This window comes from Opisthocomus hoazin, chromosome 2, assembly GCF_030867145.1.
Source record: "Opisthocomus hoazin isolate bOpiHoa1 chromosome 2, bOpiHoa1.hap1, whole genome shotgun sequence".
NCBI classification, from domain to species: domain Eukaryota; kingdom Metazoa; phylum Chordata; class Aves; order Opisthocomiformes; family Opisthocomidae; genus Opisthocomus; species Opisthocomus hoazin.
In genome coordinates this window covers 130,057,275-130,078,268 of record NC_134415.1, presented here as the reverse complement: position 1 = coordinate 130,078,268, position 20,994 = coordinate 130,057,275, and the positions used below count along the sequence as shown (strand labels likewise).

The following is a 20,994-nucleotide window of genomic DNA, read 5'->3' as shown; positions in this document are numbered from 1 at the left end:
GGATAGGGGAGAAGAAATAAATCATTTCATGGTAGTTGTGCTAAAAGCTTCATTAAAAGACAGCACTGACAAAAACGAAGGTTTGTGGTGTCAAGGGGTTACATGAGGAGGGATTTTATTTTACCTAAGCATTGTAGTCAACTTTATTTTCAAATCTCCTTAACGAAAACATCTTTTTTAATCTCCACACCTCGGTATAACCTGCAAGTTACTACTTCTTTTTCTTTCCACATGTGCAGTTGAATCATAGGGACATCAAATTCAAGAAACATTTAAAAATGTTGCTAAAATGGGTGGGGAAGCAAAGCAGGGTATTCAAGACAACAAAATCTAGTCAGAGCACCTACAAAAAAGTAAGGGGAGAAAAAAAGGCTGGTAGTCCCAAAAATCAGCTTCTTCCCAGATGATACCTTTCTACTAACAAATATCTTAGTTGCTCCTTGATGACAACAAAACAGAGTACAAAGGAAAAAAGGAAACTTGGTCAGTTAGTATTTCTATGAGACATGGTTATGAAGCATCCTGGCAATCAAATGATGAAAGAGAAAAACGTTAACAAAATGACAGGCTACAAAAATGAAACTGAAGTCATCTATACACAACACCTAATTCAACAATCCTTCCAATCCAAGCCAACCCAGACCACTCAAGCTGTACCAAGCAAGATCAGAAAAAGACAGACAAGCCACCTTTACTAGCAGGCTTTTTTACAGACAGAAGTGGCTACGTTTGTGCTTGCTCCTCATTCAGAGAGAACCGGAGAAATCCAGATGATGACTCTACCTAAAACCAATCTCGCACTCCCAAGATTTTTTGTCATCAGGCTACCACGCTTTACGGCCACTGTATGTAAGAAGTGGGAAGAACGACAAAAACAGAAGGTTGTCTTTTAATTCAACATACATAAAACTTGTATTTAACAATTTGGTTTTTTCGTTCAGACCTTATAGATCTTCATCCAAGTGCCATCACGATACGCTCTTTTTTTCCCCCCAAAGAATACCATATAGAGTCCTATGCAGTACAAAAAATGATTTAACTGCTCATTTCACATGAATATGATGTACAGAGTCTTCTGACCTGTCCCTCAGACTGCAAGTGGGATAATGCCCTGCCATTATACTCTGCTGACAAAAGTAGAGTATGTTAACAAATACATTAGACAATCAGGAAAAGGCCACAGTCTTCATCAAAATCTTCAAAGCCAACTGTGTCAGCATGTAAAATTCAGTTGCATGTGGCAATACCCAAACTAAATTAGCCCCAAGGCTGTGTGTGAAGTTGTATGTAAACTGACTCATAAAAGATAATGTCTTTTATTTTTTTTTTTTCTGAAGGTTCCTTATTCTTTAGCCCATTGCAGGTCAGCAGAAGACAGGGAACATATTTAGTCTGTAGAGACAATAATGTCTTAGACCCAGCTAATGTTCCAAAGACAGTTATGCTTAACATCAAAGCCAGAAAACGAGGCAAAAGAACAGTGTTTTATTTTATTGAACGTGACTCTGCTTCTCTTTTCCTCCCTTTTATTTCTCTTTAAAAAAACAAGACCAGAATACTTACTTTAAGCAACCAAGTGAGCACAGAATCACGATAAGGAACAAATTTGTTCTTGTTCTTGCCAGCAGCCTGATCTGCCAGGGCAGAAATAACCAGCCCTAGAGTTGTGAGGGATCTGCACAGAGAACGCAAGCAGTCATTAACAAGTGTAAATATTCATAAGTCATATGCATATTTAGACAGTCACTTTCTCTCCAAAAAGGAGCTCTGAGGAGAAAGTTCCTAGGACAGTTTTGATCACTCCTTTCTCACAGAAGCCCTACTCCTTGTTTTCAGTATATGCTTTCAGCCTTAGTAACCATGTCTTCACAATGCAATTATGTGGCAGTTGCAGGAACACGAGTACAGAACAAAAAATGCCAATGACTTTAAACAGGCAGAGATCTCATTCAAACATCTAAGAGTATCATATGCCTGAAGGAAAAGCAGAGAAAAGGGAAGAAGAAAACTGGCTACAAGAGCTCATACTGATTTTATCCTCTTTTACAAGTGTACTGGATTTAGCAGTCATGATTTTACTGATGAAAAAAAAGGAAAAGGAATAATCACCAAGCCTTACTTGTTAATGTTGCTTCCTTCTTTAAGCCTGTCTCCCGCAGCACCAGTCTTCGTTGCCCTTTCGCTACCCGCTAAGTCCACCAGACTCAGCTTGCCCACCTTCTCACCTGACGTCTGCAGAAGGAACCAGAGAAGAGCTACTGTTAGTTTACTCAAATTAAGTTACACAGTTTGACGTACTGTCTGAGAATCAAGCTTCATTTCTTGGTGTAGCCTCTCTGCAGCTGTTCCAACACCTTTGAGAGTCATCGGACTTGAAGAGTATCCTGTGTTAACTCACGAGCTGCTGCTTCAGAAACAACAGGAGGATTTGAAGTGAAGTCAGAGACACTAGTATCTTCAAGACATCTCAGAAACCTCCAGAGGAGAGGCACACAGGGCACATTAGTCATATGTTAAATCAAAAAAACCGCAGAGGTAGTATAGGCCAAGGAGTCACAAAGACAGACATGGGGTTTGCAGTCCCATCTGGAACACAGTCTCCCAAAAATCTCAGATTTTATACCAGATTTCTCCTGTTTTTCAGAGTCTAAGAACAAACACGACAAAAAGCATGTTATAATTTACGAAAATTATTAAAATTGCAAAGTGTCCTATATCCTTAACAGCCTCCTCGAAAGCAATCCAAGCTATGTATTAAACCTGTAACACAGATTTTGTTACAAATCCTTTTATCTCTTTTGACCCAAAATGACATTCTGAAACACTCCACGAATTTCATATGTTAATTTGAATTTGAAGAGCTAACTGTCTTTGAGAACAGTTTGCTCACATCACGCTCTTCTGCAGCGTCTATGACTTTAGCGTCTCAGTATGGCAGTTGCAAAGTGCTACGTTCCCCTAAACGAACAGGATAATTAGAATCAATGTGCTTTCAAAAATGCTGCTCTAAGCCTCTCAGAATACCGTGTGATCATCAGGCTGTACTAGAACATGTCTTTTCCAGGACTGAAAGGACCAGCAGATGGGAAAACAGAGAAATCTGCTCCAGAAACTCACATAGTGGTCACTGGAAGGTGCAGAAGAGAGACAATCCGACAGAGCTGCTTGCATCCCGGCTGACCATGACCACACAAAAAGGATTTATATAAGTACGCAGTACAGCCACAGCAAAAATGCAATGACAAACTCTGGCAAATCAAGGAGTTTAGCATAGTATGGCTGCTGGTTTGAAGTCCAAAGGGAAAAAAAAATCCAATTAAAGAACAAGGAAAATCGTTTGGATAAGAAGATCAGTGGAGACTGAGAAATGAGGAGGAAAAAAAGTCCAAATGCTCATTATGCTCTACACTGTAATCAATATTTAGGCATGCACAAGACTTAGATTTGCACCGCGGATGCTCAAAATTTCTCCAAGACTTTGAAGACATTAAAGAATTGCCCAAGCATAGAATCTATCAACAAAGTTTAAAGAGTTCTGGTATGGGAGATCTATTTCAATTTTAGTTTATCAACATTTTCTGTGAGGGTTTAAATTACATTAACGTAAATGTGTTTCACACACATCTTCAAGGAATATTTACATATAAGGAAATATAAAGAAAAATACTTTCACATTTAAATGTCTTTTAGATATTTTATATATATATAATGTTGTACAACGCAAATTTTTTGACACAAGTGTTTCTGTTTATAAAGTTGATCATTTGTACATAATTGTATAAAATAACGCCCTGAAGGAGATTACCAGATGTATACCCAGGTGCTGTTCTATTTTTCATCTACACATTACATCTTTAGTGTCTGCACATAGTCTGTTCTACACATCGTTGCTTAAAAAAAAGTGTTTCCTTAGTTTACATTCTAGAATTAGGAAAACTAATCTAACCTAATTAGGATTCATGGCCTCCAGTTGCGTCAGCGGAGGTTTAGATCGGAGATCAGGAAAAATTTCTTGAGTGAAAGAGTGCTCAGGCCTTGGACCAGGCTGCCCAGGGCAGTGGGGGAGTCCCCATCCCTGGAGGGGTTCAAAAACCGTGTGGATATGGCACTTCAGGACATGGTTTAGCAGGCATGGGGGTGACGGTAGACAGTTGGACTTCATGATCTTGGAGGTCTTTTCCAACCTTAACAATGCTATGATTCTATCTTTCCTGCACCCTCTGCCGGTCCGCTGCAACTTGGGGCCTGCCATTTTTGCCTTCCATTTCAAAAAACACATTTTTGCTTACAAACCTATTAAAATTGATTTCCCTACACTGGGCTACAAGCACCTGAGCGTTATGAGGACGTAGCCCGACAAAGCCATAGCCAACCTGATCCAGTGCTAGCACACGAAATGACCTCCTGAGGTCCCTTCCAACAAACGTTTCTACGAGTCCATGAAGCGCATTAAAGCAAGAGACACCCATCCAAGGTTAACAACTGGACCTTGTAACTTGTTTTACTTACCCCTGACTGCACGTCATAGAGTGTGTGGGTGAGGATAATCTTGAAAACTGCATGGGACCGACTGCTCTCCTCATTCATGTTGGTTGCAGCCACTGTTCGGGACTTGTTGCCCTCGGACATCAAGGACTCGATGTCCTAGATACAATTTTCACAGCCATAAGCATATCTGCATTAACATTCTTTCCAATTATCTACCAAAACAATCTCATTTTGGTAAGCATTTTCCCACTGCCTATTCATAAAATGTGAGGAAAAAATATTGTCATAACCTCTTTAAAGACTAGAAACTACACAATGTTGTGACACGCATATTCATCAACTACCTCTACCTAGATATTAAATTATCCACAAAAATAATGCACCTGGCTGCACACAGTAATACTCAAAAGCAAAGAAAAAAGGGAGGAAAGGGCAATTTGTATTTGAACACTGTACTATTTTAGCCTCAGTTGTCAAACACATGTTCTTGAATCCTGTAATACTGCCATAAGGCTCAAAGCTTTATAAAACAGACCCACACTGGTCACTATATTCCTCCGACGTATAAGTGCTTCTCAAGTCCTCTGATACGTTAAGTTGTGATACTCGAGAAACACACAGCTCCCCTGCTTAAGCGTTTTACAGCAATCCTGTACAATAGTTAAAACTTTAGAGTCTTGGACTTAAATGTTATTTAAGCATCTCTAGCTGGATGATGCTAAAAAAAAGCAAAAAACAATCCAACAGAAGAACACCACAGACCACTTGGACTCGGTATGCTGTATTACACAAAGCTGCTGGGCAACACGTAAAGAAAAAGCATGCAACGTGTCTTAACAGCAACCACCAAGCAGAGGAAGATGAATACCTGGGGAGACTGCAATAGGAAGGACTGCACCATTTTCATGTGTTGCTTAAGATGACAGAATTCCATCCCACATTTACTCATTTTTCCCACAGTACATTAACGCTTCTTTAAGCTTAGGGCATTTTGTGAATGCATCTATAAACATTCACTACCCAGCGAGCACGTTCCATGCAATGTTCTCAGGTATTTGCCTTGTAAGCAACCACTACTTTCTAACTCCAGTGTGCCTGTGTGCTACCAGCAAGTGAAATGACTAGGCAATAGCATGACAGCCAAACCGTGACAAAATGTGAAAGCCCATCTCTGCTAAACCCTGGTTCTGTGATTAATCATGGAACGCCTTCTCATGGATACAGTGTACACTCATCTGAAGTTTGGGAGGAAAGCTGTTTCATTAAATAGCTGAGTTACTTCCAGAATTATTGAATAGCACAGGATGAAGATGAGTTTCCGCTCTTCGTTCCGTTCTCCCCGGCGACCACAACACAACAATCCTACAGCTCTCTTGCTCTAAAATCCATGTTACTGCCATGGCAATTAGGAGTCCTGCTTAAGGGACAGTGCCCTAGTGTTCAGGATGTCAACACAAGCCTTTCATAAAATTGATCCTTACCTTGTAGCTAGCAACAGCTAGTTTGGATAGGCCATCTACGTAAGGACCATAAACACTGTGTTCTCTAACTTTTAATGACTGACGGCTTCTGGTTGGAAAAAAAAAGTTATTTATAAGCACATGACTGACTTAAGACAACATTTACAGAAAGTCATTTTCTCACTGACAGATGTCAAACATGATGGTCTTACAAATAAAGCATAGAACAAGGACTATAATGCAAACGGAAAAGCCTTATGTCTACACATAAAATGCTGACATGCACATTTTTGTCACTTCATAAAAGCTAGCTTTAGGGTGGGTCTACTCCAAGCTTTCAGTCTTACTACTTTATTATTTAAAATGAAAGGACACTGAGATCAGGAAGAAGCCAAAGCCACCCTACACCGATGCCTCAGATGGGATCCATTAAGGCAAGCTGGCTAGGGAAAGGAAGAGTGTACGACAACGTGTCACAGTGCTGTTGATGCACACATTACTTACCCTTTTGGGTCAAGAAGATCTCGGACCTTCTCATTGTATATCTCCATGTAGGACACTTCCACTTTGAAACTCTGCTCTTCATTTTCCTCTTTCTGTGCTCTTTCAAAGAGTCCGCTGCAAAGTCTAGGGATTAATCCAGGCTGGTCACCAGTACCCATCATTGTGTATGATTTTCCAGACCCTGTGTGATTGAAACTCTGATTAGTGTACATGCAACAGAATTTCTTGCTGTGTGGAACATGGAAAGGAAACAGATAAAAGAAAACAGGTAAAAAAAAAAGATTTTGCATTTCAGTGAAAGATATTTTTGCAGTTTTCTATTTTAAAGCAACCAAAACAACATTTAGCTAACGATTATTTAATAAAAGGAAAAGCAAACCAAGAAGTTTAGTTCAAACTGACAGAGAAGACTTTTTCAGGTAGGTACAGCCTTACTGTGGGTGACCACCCACATATGTGCCACAATGAGAAAAATCAGGTGCACAAGCGTCCTCATTTTTGCATATTACATTTTAAATGACGATTAAGGTTATTCCAAGTACAGATGTAGAAAATACGAGTGACGCACTGAACTCAAGGATGATCACGATCATTCCAAAGATTATAATCTAAGGCGTGAGAAATAAGGGTAGCCAGCAGCAACAGGCAAACTCCTATCTCTCACCCTGTCCACCTCATACCTAATCTTACAAAAGAGAAAAACATTTCTTATCTACATTACAAGGCATTTTTCCCGTAACAATGACAAAACAGCCATGAAGAGAGTCTCCAGTTAGACCGTAACACCTTTTGCATCAATGATATTTTCTGCTTACATCCAGAAGGGACTTACCAGTTTGCCCATAGGCAAAGATGCAAGCATTGTAGCCTTCAAAGGCATTCTGAAGAATATTCTCTCCAAGGCACTTGAAAACAACATCTTGACCTAAGAAACAAAACACACAAGCTAACATCGTAGCAAAGCGAGAGATATTTTCTCCTCGATTTGGATCCTTCAGTAATTACATGCAAGCAGTTTGTGTTTCCCTGCTGTTGTTGTCTGAACAGCACCCAGTATTTGCTCCCTCTACAGAAGCAAGACCCTCAGCCAGTGGACGCACTCCAGATTTATGCTACTGTAAAAATCAGCAGCCACGATTACCACGCACGTACCTGTATCTACTTGCAACAACATCCTATCAATGTTCATCACCAGAAAATCTACTAATGGCTGCAGAATTTAATCCACCGGTGAATGACACCACCTCAAAGTATATCCAATCCATACATCTAACAACTGCCATTTGATTTTAACCTAGAGCAATTAGTAGAGCACTAGATAATTTTACTGTATATGTACAAGGTATTAAATAATACCACGAGGAGATTTTTGCGAAAAGGAGTAACAACTATATGGGAGACATTATAGTACAAGACATGCACTAGCAAAATATAGGGTACACCTCTTTTGTAACTGAACTAAATTTGCAGGAACAGCTTTTTGGCTCCTTTTCCAAGCAGAGGAAGAAATGTTTGCTTAAAAATGCTTAATATCTGGGTCCTGCTCTGGAGCCCCCAACATAAGAAGGACATGGATGTGTTGGAGTGGGGCCACAGGAGGGCCATGAAGATGATCCAAGGGCTGGAGCACCTCTCCTGCGAGGACAGGCTGAGGGAGCTGGGGCTGTTCAGCCTGGAGAAGAGAAGGCTCTGGGGTGACCTTAGAGCAGCTGCCAGTGCCTGAAGGGGCTACAGGAAGGATGGAGAGGGGCTTTGCACAAGGGGGTGTGGTGATAGGACAAGGAGGAATGGCTGTAAACTAAAAGAGGGCAGATTGAGATGAGATATTAGGAAGAAATTCTTCCCCATGAGGGTGGTGAGGCCCTGGCCCAGGCTGCCCAGAGAAGCTGTGGCTGCCCCCTCCCTGGCAGTGCTCAAGGCCAGGCTGGGTGGAGCTCTGAGCACCCTGGTCTGGTGGAAGATGTCCCTGCTGATGGCAGGGGGGTTGGAACCAGATGATCTTTAAGGTCCCTTCCAACCCAAACCGTTCTATGATTACCTATTTAAACAAAACCTCTCTTTTCAGAATTTCTTTTACAAGCAGAGGAACAAAAGTCTGCACAAGACAAGGCAGAACTTTCTGGACTGAAAAGTCCTCTCAAATACAGTCATGTTCCTGAAAGCTTTTCCTTTCTCTCATTGACTGGAGTCTGTTTCTTTACATCGAAGTTCACTCAGAATTTTACGCTTGCACAATTCTCCATCAAAACTACCAATAGCTGTGCCTAGCTAAGCACAGCAGAACGGTTTTGGACCAAACACCTCCAATGTATAATGGACCATAAGTGACATAGGTGTCTCCATTAGCCTGAAAACCAAAACATTTTCCTTCCTGTCTTACTGTATGCATAAAACTGTCATGGTTTTCTCAGTTCCCCACTAAATTATTATTCATTAGTTATATGTTAGATAAATTAAAATCTAGAAGCATATGCATCTTTTATTTTTCTTGTGATTTTTTTTTAAAATAAATATAAACAACCTTAATTGATTCGCAATTGTAAAAGTTAACAAGTATGAAAGGAATGGATCACAAGAGTGGTAAGCCCAAATATATTTCATATTTTACCACAACTATTTGCCAAAGTGTGTCATAATAATACATCGTAACATTTTAATTAAATACATTACACTTTCTCACCAGACCATATGAAATCACGTACTCCTATACTAAATTTGGCTTTTTTAATACTCCATTATTAAGTTATAATGTGATGCCAAACTGCCATCAGCATTGTGAAACATGAAATTAGGCGTAGCAATATTCCTTAAATCCTGAAAAGAAACTGATTTGATGCTTTTAAAATGATGGACATGGAACAGTGTTTTAACTAATGATGTAAATATGATTAACCCACTACTGTGATGGATTTCCCAATTTCCTACACTGCAAACAGGCAGCGATGCCTACTGGTGTTATCACCACTAGAGAAGAGAAACAGGAACGACTGAAGACGTTACTTTTTCTTCTGGCAGCAAGCAGCCATACAGGCGAAGGCACTTTTGTGCCATATGGTCTGTGCCCTGTAGCAAACACTGTATTTTGATTAGATCACTCGCACTCGGAGACAACGAACACGCAGCTACAGCAAATATTACCTGCGTATTTTTCTTTGACAGATTCATCCATGGACCAAAAGCAGTGATCGTAAGCAAACACCTGTAGGAAAACAACCAGGAGGAGACCTTACAAAAACTGTTGCCAAATCAAACATGTTCTCCAAATTTTGACAGCGCTGTATTATGTTGGCTAGCATCACGCTCCTCCGGGCCATTCTGAACATAATACACATTCCAACAGAACAATTTTCTGACAGTCTGAAGCCTAAACGAACACCGCATCTTCCCACATGCAAACCTGTTCCTTGCTTTTATTTGTTCCTTGTTTTTATTTCTTTTTATTTCTGTGTGAATCCCATTCCATGCTCTCCAAAAGCTCCCCATGTAGCAACCAAGTGCACGCCAAGGAGCTCTCGGTATCTTCCTTTAAATCCATCCTTGCAATTCATTTTTTCACACTACTTTATGTTTTGCAAACTGACAGATGTCCGCCGGCTGTTTGTGCCTACCATCTCCCCGCGTCTCGTGTCTGCATAAATTAAAAATGTGCCTTAGGGTTGGAACCTCTTTGTGTACAACAGGAGTACATATTTACACACTGCTAACAAACAGTCTAATACTCATAAAGAACAATCCAGAGCAAGTCAGTTTTACCACAAGAGGAATAGCACTACGATATTCTTAAATACAGAAGTTTCAATTTTGGGGTAAATCCATTTAAAGGTCCCCAGGCACCTTTCATCGTGAAAGCTGACCTCCAGTAAGACAGCGTAGATTTTGGGACAGACACTTGCAAAAACAACTCCCCCACGCATGTGTTTGCATGAATAAAAAAAAAAAAATCAGGGTAATATCTGACCTACATTTACACGGGCACAATTTACCCTGTAGGACACAGGAAAGGGGAAGAGCAATGTGTTGCTCTTTGGCTGTTTATTTCTCCTCCAAGCTTAACGAAGGCTGCTCTTTCCCCTTCAGATGTTCTGCACCGCTACGTAGCTGACATTTGCCGGCAGAGCAAGCGTGCCACGCCAGCACCTCACGTCCCTTCCGAACCCTCACACCTCATCGTTTCTGCAGATTTCATTGTATCTGTTCACACATCTTCACGTTCCATTTTAGTGAAGCAGCAATAGAGCAAATCGTCCTCAAGTATTTAAACTAAAATATGCAAGAGTTGAAAATCCATCCTACCAACACATCCAAACTTACTACCTACTTCTATGCTAATGCTACAGCAACACCCTTGAAATTTAAATAACTTACCTTCAAAAATACATTGCGCTCTTTTGCCTATTCTGCATTAACGTCTGAGCATCAAGAGAAAAAAGTGTTCATTTTACATCCTCTAATTGAAGAACCAACAGCTTGTTTATTTAAATTAAGGTTTTTTTGGTCTTTGACTTTATTATATAATTAAATATTATTATAACACCCCATGCCTTCAGGGCATTTACTAGAACATCACTGGCTACATGACCACATCACCACAGCTGAGTCCTGACATGCTAGGGTGGAGACAGATGTCTTCATACCAAACACAAAGTCACGGGATCATAAGCCGTAACAACAAAATGAGTTTGCTCGAACACAAATATCAGAAACTGCTTTTAACAGCCCACCAGCACCAAGCAGTCTTCCATTCACAGCCTGTAATGCTGAGTATGTGTGTTCTCATTTGTTCCTGTGACTCATTTTTTGGCACGGGCTAGGCGGTGCTTCTGCAGCAAGGAGATGCTTCGAGTTTCTTACTCAACAGCTGACCAACTGCAGAGCTGGTTTTCAAAATGCTTTTAAGACTTGGATAACCCCAGACCGAATAAGTGACATGACAATTTTTTCCCACACTGATTTAATGTGCAATAAAAGCCCTTACCTTTGGTTGGGTCCTACTGTTCCCCAAAGCAGCAGGAGCAGAAAGGATTTGGTACGGGGTGAGGGTAAGAAAAAGGACAAAAGAAAAGCAAAGATCGTTAGTTGTAGTGATTTTAGCTTAATTACTCTATCATTACTATCTCATCATTGGAACACTGTATTTAAATAGTTCATTTCTCTCCTCAGATCTCCCCTTGCTTACAGACCCCAAGTCATTTTATAAACCAATGCTTATCTCTTTTCAGGAGTAAGATTTGAGATGCTGCTCTGAATAAGCTGATTTTAAATTCAAAGCCACTGATTCTCCTCGTGCTGCCACCATCTCCTCCTCATTCTCTCCCAGTTCATTTTTTCTTCTGACACCTCTCTGTGTAGCTTTTTGGCTGTCACTGTTTCTTAAAAACAAAGTACCCAAGCACGTAAAAATTTCCAAAACCACTTGAACAGAAACTGCAGGAGAGTCATTCAAGAGGAAATGTCAGAGTCCAACCCTTGGACCTGCCCAAGTCAGGTCTCTCACGGTTGCTGGGACAGCACAGCAAACATTTGTTTCCCAAAAAGAATGAGCAGAGAACAGCAATGCCTTTAATCTGTTACGTACATAATTTAGAAGTCTGTGGGTTTGTTTGTTTTTTAAACAACAAGTACAAAACGACCTTTAAAACAACAGCACTGCATCAGTCAATGCCCCGACAGCAAGTTACGCAGTCTTCCCACATGCAGCAGACTGGAGAAATGCATCAAACAAACAACAACGAGGAACCAATATTTGCCTTGTCCTGGACGTTCCAAATGAGATTAGGAAGCTCTTGACAGCGGTAACAAGTAAAGCCTTGTGACAAGCATCACTGACTTCTTTTGAACAGGGCAGGAGCCAGACGTGGGAGCCATGTAAGATTACTCTCAGACTTCTTGCTGCTCATGTGGGTTGAGAAGCAAGTTTAAAAATAATAATTCCTCAGCATTGCCCCTCCAAAATAATTCTTTATTAAGCAAGTCCATCACCTCTTTTTACTCAGCCTTGCATCTAACACGCATATCTGTTTGACATAACAGGAACGACGGTGACTTTGGAGAGCAGTCGGCGTGACCTGCTATGCAGGAGGATTATTTAAGTCAAGGTTACCCCACGACAGCCACATCGCAGGGTCACTCAAGTAAGCAATAACAACACGACCACTTTCCCCCCCACCATCAGGCTATGTTTGAACAGAAGCTCTCCCAAGGTCCTTGGTTCAGACTCTCGACCATCTCTGTTGCCCCTGGGTGGGTCGTAGATATGGAGGTGTATTGAGGGAACATCCTTCACCAGGGCTTTGATCCAGACAGAGAAGACACCAGAGAGCCCTTTGGGATTACTCTGAGAGAGACGCAAGAGTTCTCTCAGCTCTCTGTGCTCTGAAATGCTGGTGAAGCGTTTTGCTGAAGGACTTCACTGGAAACTGCCAGGTGGGTTTTAGGGGTGCTCCTGCTTACAAAGCAGGCTTACTCCTGCTCCTAGAGGAAGATCATTCTCATTGTAAAACACAGAGAGCAGCCAGTCTGGATTCTGAGTTTGAGTTTCACACACAAAGGTGTGCTGCTGCTCTTTACTTCAGCACGCAGTTATGCTTATCTTCCCCAGCCCAGCTCCAAGGCAGGATTGTATCGCGACCACGCAGTTGAGCTTTCCAGCCCTCATTACAGCACGCATGATTTAATGTTTGGATTAAAGCAGCAATCAGGATATAATCTCAGAAGTCATATCACATATACAGTTTTAAGAGGATGGATTATACTTGACTATGTAAATCATCAAGCTTAGTTCAGAATAAAGGTCTTAAAGTAAGTATCTCATTTTCTAAAGCACTGCACAAACACACAAAACCACGTCTCGCTTGCAGACTTGCTTAATCCAGACATGTGCAAACAGAAGCCCTACACCCAAGAACCCCAGCATACAGTGTTCAGGAGACAGCCCAGTTATCCAGAGCTGCAGCTCGTTCTGTGTACTTTGGACCAAGAAGAGAATAAATTGGACAAATGCTTCCCTACGGGAAGCGCTGAGGGTGCTCACTGAATCACGCAGCATTGTGCTGTGCACATACGGACCCCTTAACGCTGCAGCTGCACGCGGCGATAGCTGGGCCCAGGAACCCATGAAAAGATTCTCAGCCTGATTCAAAATCCTGTGGGAAATGAATAGATAGAGAACCACAGAATCACAGCATGGCAGGAGTTGGAAGGGACCTCTGTGGGTCACCCAGCCCAACCCCCTGCCCAAGCAGGGTCACCCAGAGCAGGAGGCACAGCACCGCGGCCAGGCGGGGTTTGAATATCTCCAGAGAAGGAGACTCCACAGCCCCTCTGGGCAGCCTGGGCCAGGGCTCCGTCACCCTCAGAGGGAAGAAGTTCTTCCTCGGGTTCAGCTGGAACTTCCCAGGCTTCAGTTTGTGCCCATTGCCCCTTGTCCTGTCGCTGGGCACCACTGGAAAGAGTCTGGCCCCGTCCTCCTGACCCCCACCCTGCAGATATTTAGAGGCATTTCTAAGGTCCTCTCTCAGCCTTCTCTTCTCCAGGCTGAACAAGCCCAGCTCCCTCAGCCTCTCCTCGTAGGAGAGATGCTCCAGCCCCCTCACCATCCTCGTAGCCCTCTGCTGGCCTCTCTCCAGTAGCTCCTCATCTTTCTTGAACTGGGGAGCCCAGCACTGGTCACGGTACTCCAGATGGGGCCTCACTAGGGCAGTGTAGAGGGGAAGGAGAACCTCCCTTGACCTGCTGGCCACACTACGGGGATAGAGCAACCACAGCAGCCTGGAAGCGGTGGGTGTTCAAGAAGGCTCCATGCCCAAGTGCAGTGCAGTCACAGAATCACAGAATGGTTTGGGTTGGCAGGGACCGTAAAGATCATCTGGTTCCAACCCCCCTGCCATCAGCAGGGACATCTTCCACCAGACCAGGGTGCTCACAGCTCCATCCAGCCTGGCCTTGAATGCTGCCAGGGAGGGGGCAGCCACAGCTTCTCTGGGCAACCTGGGCCAGGGCCTCACCACCCTCATGGGGAAGAATTTCTTCCCAATATCTAATCTCAATCTGCCCTCTTTTAGTTTAGAGCCGTTCCCCCTTGTCCTATCACCACACCCCCTTGTGCAAAGCCCCTCTCCATCCTTCCTGTAGCCCCTTCAGGCACTGGCAGCTGCTCTAAGGTCACCCCGGAGCCTTCTCTTCTCCAGGCTGAACAGCCCCAACTCCCTCAGCTTGTCCTCAGAGGAGAGGTGCTCCAGCCCTCTGTGCTCTAGCCCTCTAGCCCGCATTGCCACAGTCCATCTCAGAGGTGATGAAAAGGTAAATGCCAAGCAACAGCGTCACCTACAAAAAAACAGGGATGACAGCAACACACGCAAAAAACATTTCCTATGGATAAGGCTCACATTAGCAAAAAAACTCCAGCGGATTCTAATAGTGACAACTTGCAATCGAAACCGATTGTAAAGAATCACAAGCAGTTCGAAAGCAGAACGGATCATGTACAGCTGTGCCGCCCGCAAACTGCTCACAGCGAAACCCACGTCCAACGCAGTGTCTGCGAGGTAGCGAGTGACGAGGAGCACGCAGCGAACCCATCGCTGCCGGACCCGTAAAGCCCAGCAGCTTCGCCGAGGACGCTGCCGTTCCACGGGCGTGGGCAGGGCTTGCCACCGCTCCTCGGCTGACAGCCAGTAACTCACATCCAGCTCAAATGCAGCAGAAATGTCCAGACTGGAAGGGAAAACTTATTTTTTAGCTACTGAAGGATGTCACTAAGATGTTTTCAGCCACATATTTTCACTTGAATCCAGGCTGACAGGACTTTCCTTCACCAGCTCCCCTCTTTTGTCCATTTTCAACCCAATGTCAAACAGAAGTAGGGGGACTCTAATGTATCTAGGTTACTAAAATTAAAAAAAAAAGGGAGACAGGGAATAGTCTAACACAACTGCCTACATTTAATACTATTTTATTTGTTGCAGCCAAGTGAATATACGTGCCGTTTCGAGAGTGAATGAAGCCATGCAGCCCTGAGTAATCATCTCTTTTCAAGCTAGCTCTTACACAGCGTAAGCTGCTGCACCAAGACACATTTGCTTTCCTATAAAAATGCCAGTGGTTTCACCAACCACAGTTTAAACATCAGATAAAAACAGAGCAGTTCCCAGCTGAGACCATCAGTATATATTCAACGCCATTACTGCTTCTGTTTTTTTTTAAAAAATGAATAGAATCTCCAATAATTAAATTATCCATTCAAGCACAATAAACCACTTGGGTCAGCCACAGCTATTAGTGCTATTTTAATGCTATCTCAGATCAGTTTTTACTCTGGCTTTCCATGTTCAAAAGGAGGGGGAAGGTACGGTGACCTGAAGTATATCTGAGATTTTGCAAATCTCGTGGTGAAAACACCACAGTGAGTGAGGGGAGGTGAAACACTACTGGGAGGAGGCGAGGACAGCTCAGACCTTATCTGTTCTGTCTTCTGTCTGGCTGACCCGGCAGCTCAGAGCCAGCAGCCAGCTGGCAAATCAGCAGACGCTCTGAATCCGTCGCAGCACATCTTGCTGCTTGTCTAAATCACAGCTGGGCAGATGAGGCAGACGGGAGAAGAAAGGTGGGAGGCAGCAAGTCAGGAAGCAGGGAAAAGAGGTACAGGGGCTGTAGGACATGATCTGACAAGCCAGGCAATTTTTTTCTTTTCTTTTTTTTTAAAAGAAAATTTCCTATGCCAGCAGCGACCGCAACAACATCCAAACTATAAATCTGGATGATGCTGCCCAGTGGCACGAGGCCAAACTGGATTTATGGAATTGAAACATAACATTTTATCATTTTTAGAAGCTTCTGGAAAAGCGAAAAAATAAGAATAATTTGCAGGTTAAAAAAAGAAAATGGGAGAGGGAACAACTAGACCAGTAACTATGAATTACGGAAGTCCCAGCAAATCCCCAGAAATTATTATTGCTTTCCCCTTTCAATCTTCCATAACCACTGCAAAAGCAAGCATATCAAATTCCAACGTAATTAGCGCTGTTTCATGCCCTTCACCAGGAACTGCTCAGCACAAACTCCAGAAAGTAGCTAAAAACACAACTAGAAAAGAACACACTGATGGGGGGGAAAACTACCTGGGGCTTAACAGCAGCAAGGTGTCCGAGTCTCCCAGCGACCCCTCCGTAAGACCACCCCTTTCTGCTCGCAGCTTAGTTAGCTTGCCTTAGATCGATTGGAATTCACACATATTTTATTAAAAGTAAAGTTGGCATCACGTGTCACAGTAATTCAATTCTTTGGATGCAGGAACAACTCTGCTTCGTAGCATGTTCATTCTTTTTCAAGTCTGTACCAACATAGTCCAAACCACTGTGTTTCTGATACTTCTTATCAGAAGGTAAACTGTCCATGTCCCATACTCACAGAGTCTGTCACAACGCTCATGCCCACGATGGCCACGAATCTGGATGAGAAATGCTCTGCTGTAACCAAGTCTTCGCTCCCGCTCCGCGCACAGGGGAACGTCGACACAACAGGGTAAGCAGCCCCGGACGTGGTCTCATTACAAGTCAAAGGAAAGAAACTCCAGAGTGGCACCTAAAGGACCAATGTCTGAGGACCTCAAGAGGTCCTTTCCAACCTCAGCCACTTTGTGATTTTATTAATAATTTGTTGCAGATAGAAACAGTACAACAACAGGTGGAGACCAGTGACAAGCGGTGTGCCTCAGGGATTGGTACTGGGGCCGGTGCTGTTCAGTATCTTTGTCAGTGACATGGACAGTGGGACTGAGTGCACCCTCAGCCAGTTTGCCGACGACACCAAGCTGTGTGGTGTGGCTGACACGCCGGAGGGAAGGGATCACATTCAGAGGGGCCTGGACAGGCTGGAGAGGTGGGCCTGCGTGAACCGCAGGAAGTTCAACAAGGCCAAGCGCAAGGTCCTGCACGTGGGTCAGGGCAATCCCAAACACAAGCACAGGCTGGGCGGGGGGTGGCTCGAGAGCACCCTGAGGAGAAGGACTTGGGGGTACTGGTGGATGAGAAGCTCACCATGAGCCGGCAATGTGTGCTTGCAGCCCAGAAAGCCAACCGTGTCCTGGGCTGCATCCAGAGCAGCGTGGCCAGCAGGGCGAGGGAGGGGATTCTGCCCCTTTACTCCGCTCTCGTCAGACCCCACCTGGAGTCCTGTGTCCAGCTCTGGAGCCCCCAACATAGGAAGGACATGGAAGTGTTGGAACGGGTCCAGAGGAGAGCCACGAAGATGATCCGAGGGCTGGAGCACCTCTCCTTCGAGGACAGGCTGAGGGAGTTGGGGCTGTTCAGCCCGGAGAAGAGAAGGCTGCGGGGTGACCTTAGAGCAGCTGCCAGTGCCTGAAGGGGCTACAGGAAGGATGGAGAGGGGCTTTTCACAAGGGCGGGTAGTGATAGGACAACGGGGAATGGCTCTAAACTAAAAGAGGGCAGATTTAGATGAGATATTCGGAAGAAATTCTTCCCCTTGACGGTGGTGAGGCCCTGGCCCAGGTTGCCCAGAGAAGCTGTGGCTGTCCCCTCCCTGGCAGAGTTCAAGGCCAGGCTGGATGGAGCTGTGAGCACCCTGGGCTGGTGGAAGATGTCCCTGCTGATGGCAGGGGGGTTAGAACCGGATGATCTTTAAGGTCCCTTCCAACCCAAACCATTCTATGATTCTGTAACTATGCTAAGTTCTGACATAAGCACACAACTGCATCACACATCAGCTATTCCCTGGAACCAAATAACTAATGCTACACTGGGCAGAATTAGTTGTCCGCACAGACCTTCCTTTCCCTAGTTAAGTACGCCCCAAACAGTACCCGTATGAAAAACCTTGAACTATAATGCTCCATTTCTTTTGTGGCTTCTGTACAGTGTTTTCCCGTGCTCCTCCTCACTCACTGAGCTGCCACGAACTTCCCCACTCAAACTTTCACAACTGCCTCTGGGGAAAAAAAACCTCAGCACAGCAGGGTAAGGATGCTTGGGAACATAGCAGCAAAATTCAGTATCACATTCACAGAAACTCAGCGCAGAGCTTCGCTAAGCAAATGCAGGCTCTGTTTGAAGAGCAATGGGTTAAAAGGCAACGGTTTTCATGAACTGAAGGGTTTTTCAAGAAAACTCATCCTTCAAGCAAGACAAAATCGTGAATTTGACCCCTAGCTCTATCTCAGAGGGTGAATACTGGGTGTAGATGGAGCAGAATACCAAAGGCCCTGTGCATCGCTCCTGATGTCTCGGCGTTGGATACCTGCCTGTAACTGGAGGCAGGATTGAAGGAACCACTACTTTGTAGTCTTTCATTTCGGAATAACATGGCTTATGATTTGTAAGTTTACCTTCCGTCAAGAAGAAGCAAATATATCCCCCCCTGTACAATGGGAACTTCCCAGGGTGGAGAAGCTGCGAAGTGGTGTAGGAATTACTGAAGAGCTCGAGCACCAGCAAGTCTCAAGGCAGACAACCTCAGGCACACCAGGTCAGCACGTAAGCACAAAGAATTTTCAGGAAGATCTTGCATTTGTTTGAAGTTTCGGACCCCAGCTATCTTTCTGAAGCAGATTCTTTAATTTGTAGTTTGGTTTTTTTTTTTTCCTATATGAATAAATGATTCAAAGTAGGGTTTTTTGAAGAGAATGTGATCTACTGTTTAAATTTTAGCTGCAGAATTTCTTTCCTAGCATAAAAGAAAGCCAGCCAACGGAGAAATAAAATTTAGACAATATATTTAATTATTTTACTAGCATAGACGTAACTGAAAGGGGTGCATTAAGAACAGTGTGGCCAGCAGGTCAAGGGAGGTTCTCCTCCCCCTCTGCTCTGCCCTAGTGAGGTCCCATCTGGAGTACTGTGCCCAGTTCTGGGCTCTCCACTTCAAGAAAGATGAGGAGCTACTGGAGAGAGGCCAGCGCAGGACCACAAGGATGAGGAGGGAACTGGAGCATCTCTCTTACGAGGAAAGGCTGAGGGAGCTGGGCTTGTTCAGCCTGGAGAAGAGAAGGCTGAGAGGGGACCTTAGAAATGCCTCTAAGTATCTGCAGGGTGGGGGTCAGGAGGACGGGGCCAAACTCTTTCCAGTGGTGCCCAGTGACAGGACAAGGGGCAACAGGCACAAACTGAAGCCTGGGAAGTTCCACCTGAACCCGAGGAAGAACTTCTTCCCTCGGAGGGTGACGGAGCCCTGGCCCAGGCTGCCCAGAGGGGCTGTGGAGTCTCCTTCTCTGGAGATATTCCAGCCCCGCCTGGTCACGGTGCTGTGCCCGCTGCTCTGGGTGACCCTGCTTGGGCAGGGGGTTGGGCTGGGTGACCCACAGAGCTCCCTGCCAACCCCTGCCATGCTGGGATTCTGTGACAAGTGACAAGAAATAGCAGATTTCGTTGATAATTTTTTCCTCCCTTTCCACATATCAGACAAACGCAACGTGCAACACATTTTGCTGCAGCTCGGTATACGATGGGAAGAAACGTCAACTAAATCAAGTTCAATCACTTCAGGCTTCTTATCCTACAACACTCAGAAAACCAGTTTCCTAGAATATTTCAGAAGATAAAGGGCTTAAGGTTGCTGGGTTTAACAGTTTATAAATATTCTTCCCCCATTTTTAGCAGTTTATAAATATTATTTCCCCATTTTTACATGTAGACCAAGCGGTATCAAATTGCTGAGTTGCACCCGACTCCAATTTCTGGATATCCCCCAATTAATACTATTTTTCTGGAGTATGGGCTTTACCTCCACAGCACTACTGAGCTCTTTGGGAGGAAACGGTGCTGCCCTATTCGAACTACAGATCTTTTGCGAGCAGAAACAGTCTCTTTTTTAAAACAAAATCCCCAAATACGTCAAAAGAAAATGTGAAAGAGCACACAAGGTTCAAAGCCTAACCTTGTGTAGCTAAAAGGAACAAAAGTAATCACTGTTACTTGGAAAATTCCTCCAGTGCTCCAAGGCATTCCAGGCATAGTTGGCAGTTACTTAGTTTCTACTGACTAAACTAATTTTTGCCAGTTCACTCTGGAAAAAAAACAAAAGCCCCCAAACCCCAAGAACTGGGGTGAAGAGCAGCTTTGTGGGTCTGGGGTGTTTTCTACTCGGAGTTAAATTTTCTGTATTGTTAGTACAATAATCTGCTTAGTCCTGACCACATTCAAGTGGTGCATGTATCCCATAAAGCTGGTGTCATGACAAGGGGGTTACAGCTTTATCCTTCTGTTTGTAAACACTCGGACCTTGGGATACAATTGTGCTCCAGAGAATGTCTGGTGAACAGCCAGTACCCAAACTTGCAATTACTATTGTGAATTTCAATATTTTTTAATAAGGCCTGATGTAGCTACCATTTTATAGTCCACGGGAGGGAGGAAGCAAAGCCCTCTTCGGATTTGGCAGCCTGTTAACTCCCCTGACAGATCTCCCAATGGAAACACGACAGTCCTAGCCTTGGGAGTTGGCAGAAAACCTGTTCTGCCTCTGGGACCACTGCACAGCTTGCCTTAGTCAAAGGCCACCTCCAGCCAGCCCAGGAGCCGCGTGAGGAGCT

General features: G+C 44.0%; 1 protein-coding gene across 2 annotated transcripts in view; it reads right to left on the bottom strand.

Moving 5' to 3' along the window:
* The window catches only part of KIF13B (kinesin family member 13B), a 144,962-nt gene that overhangs the window by 71,942 nt on the left and 52,026 nt on the right, over positions 1–20,994 (bottom strand). For both annotated transcript variants that reach the window (XM_075415039.1, XM_075415038.1), the window contains exons 3-10: positions 11,428–11,443; positions 9,591–9,651; positions 7,285–7,377; positions 6,453–6,633; positions 5,970–6,057; positions 4,510–4,644; positions 2,120–2,232; positions 1,564–1,675 (exon numbers count right to left, since the gene is read on the bottom strand). In XM_075415039.1, coding sequence (XP_075271154.1) covers positions 1,564–1,675; positions 2,120–2,232; positions 4,510–4,644; positions 5,970–6,057; positions 6,453–6,633; positions 7,285–7,377; positions 9,591–9,621 — 753 coding nt within the window. In that variant the 5' untranslated portion in view covers positions 9,622–9,651; positions 11,428–11,443. The remainder of the gene's footprint in view (positions 1–1,563; positions 1,676–2,119; positions 2,233–4,509; positions 4,645–5,969; positions 6,058–6,452; positions 6,634–7,284; positions 7,378–9,590; positions 9,652–11,427; positions 11,444–20,994) is intronic.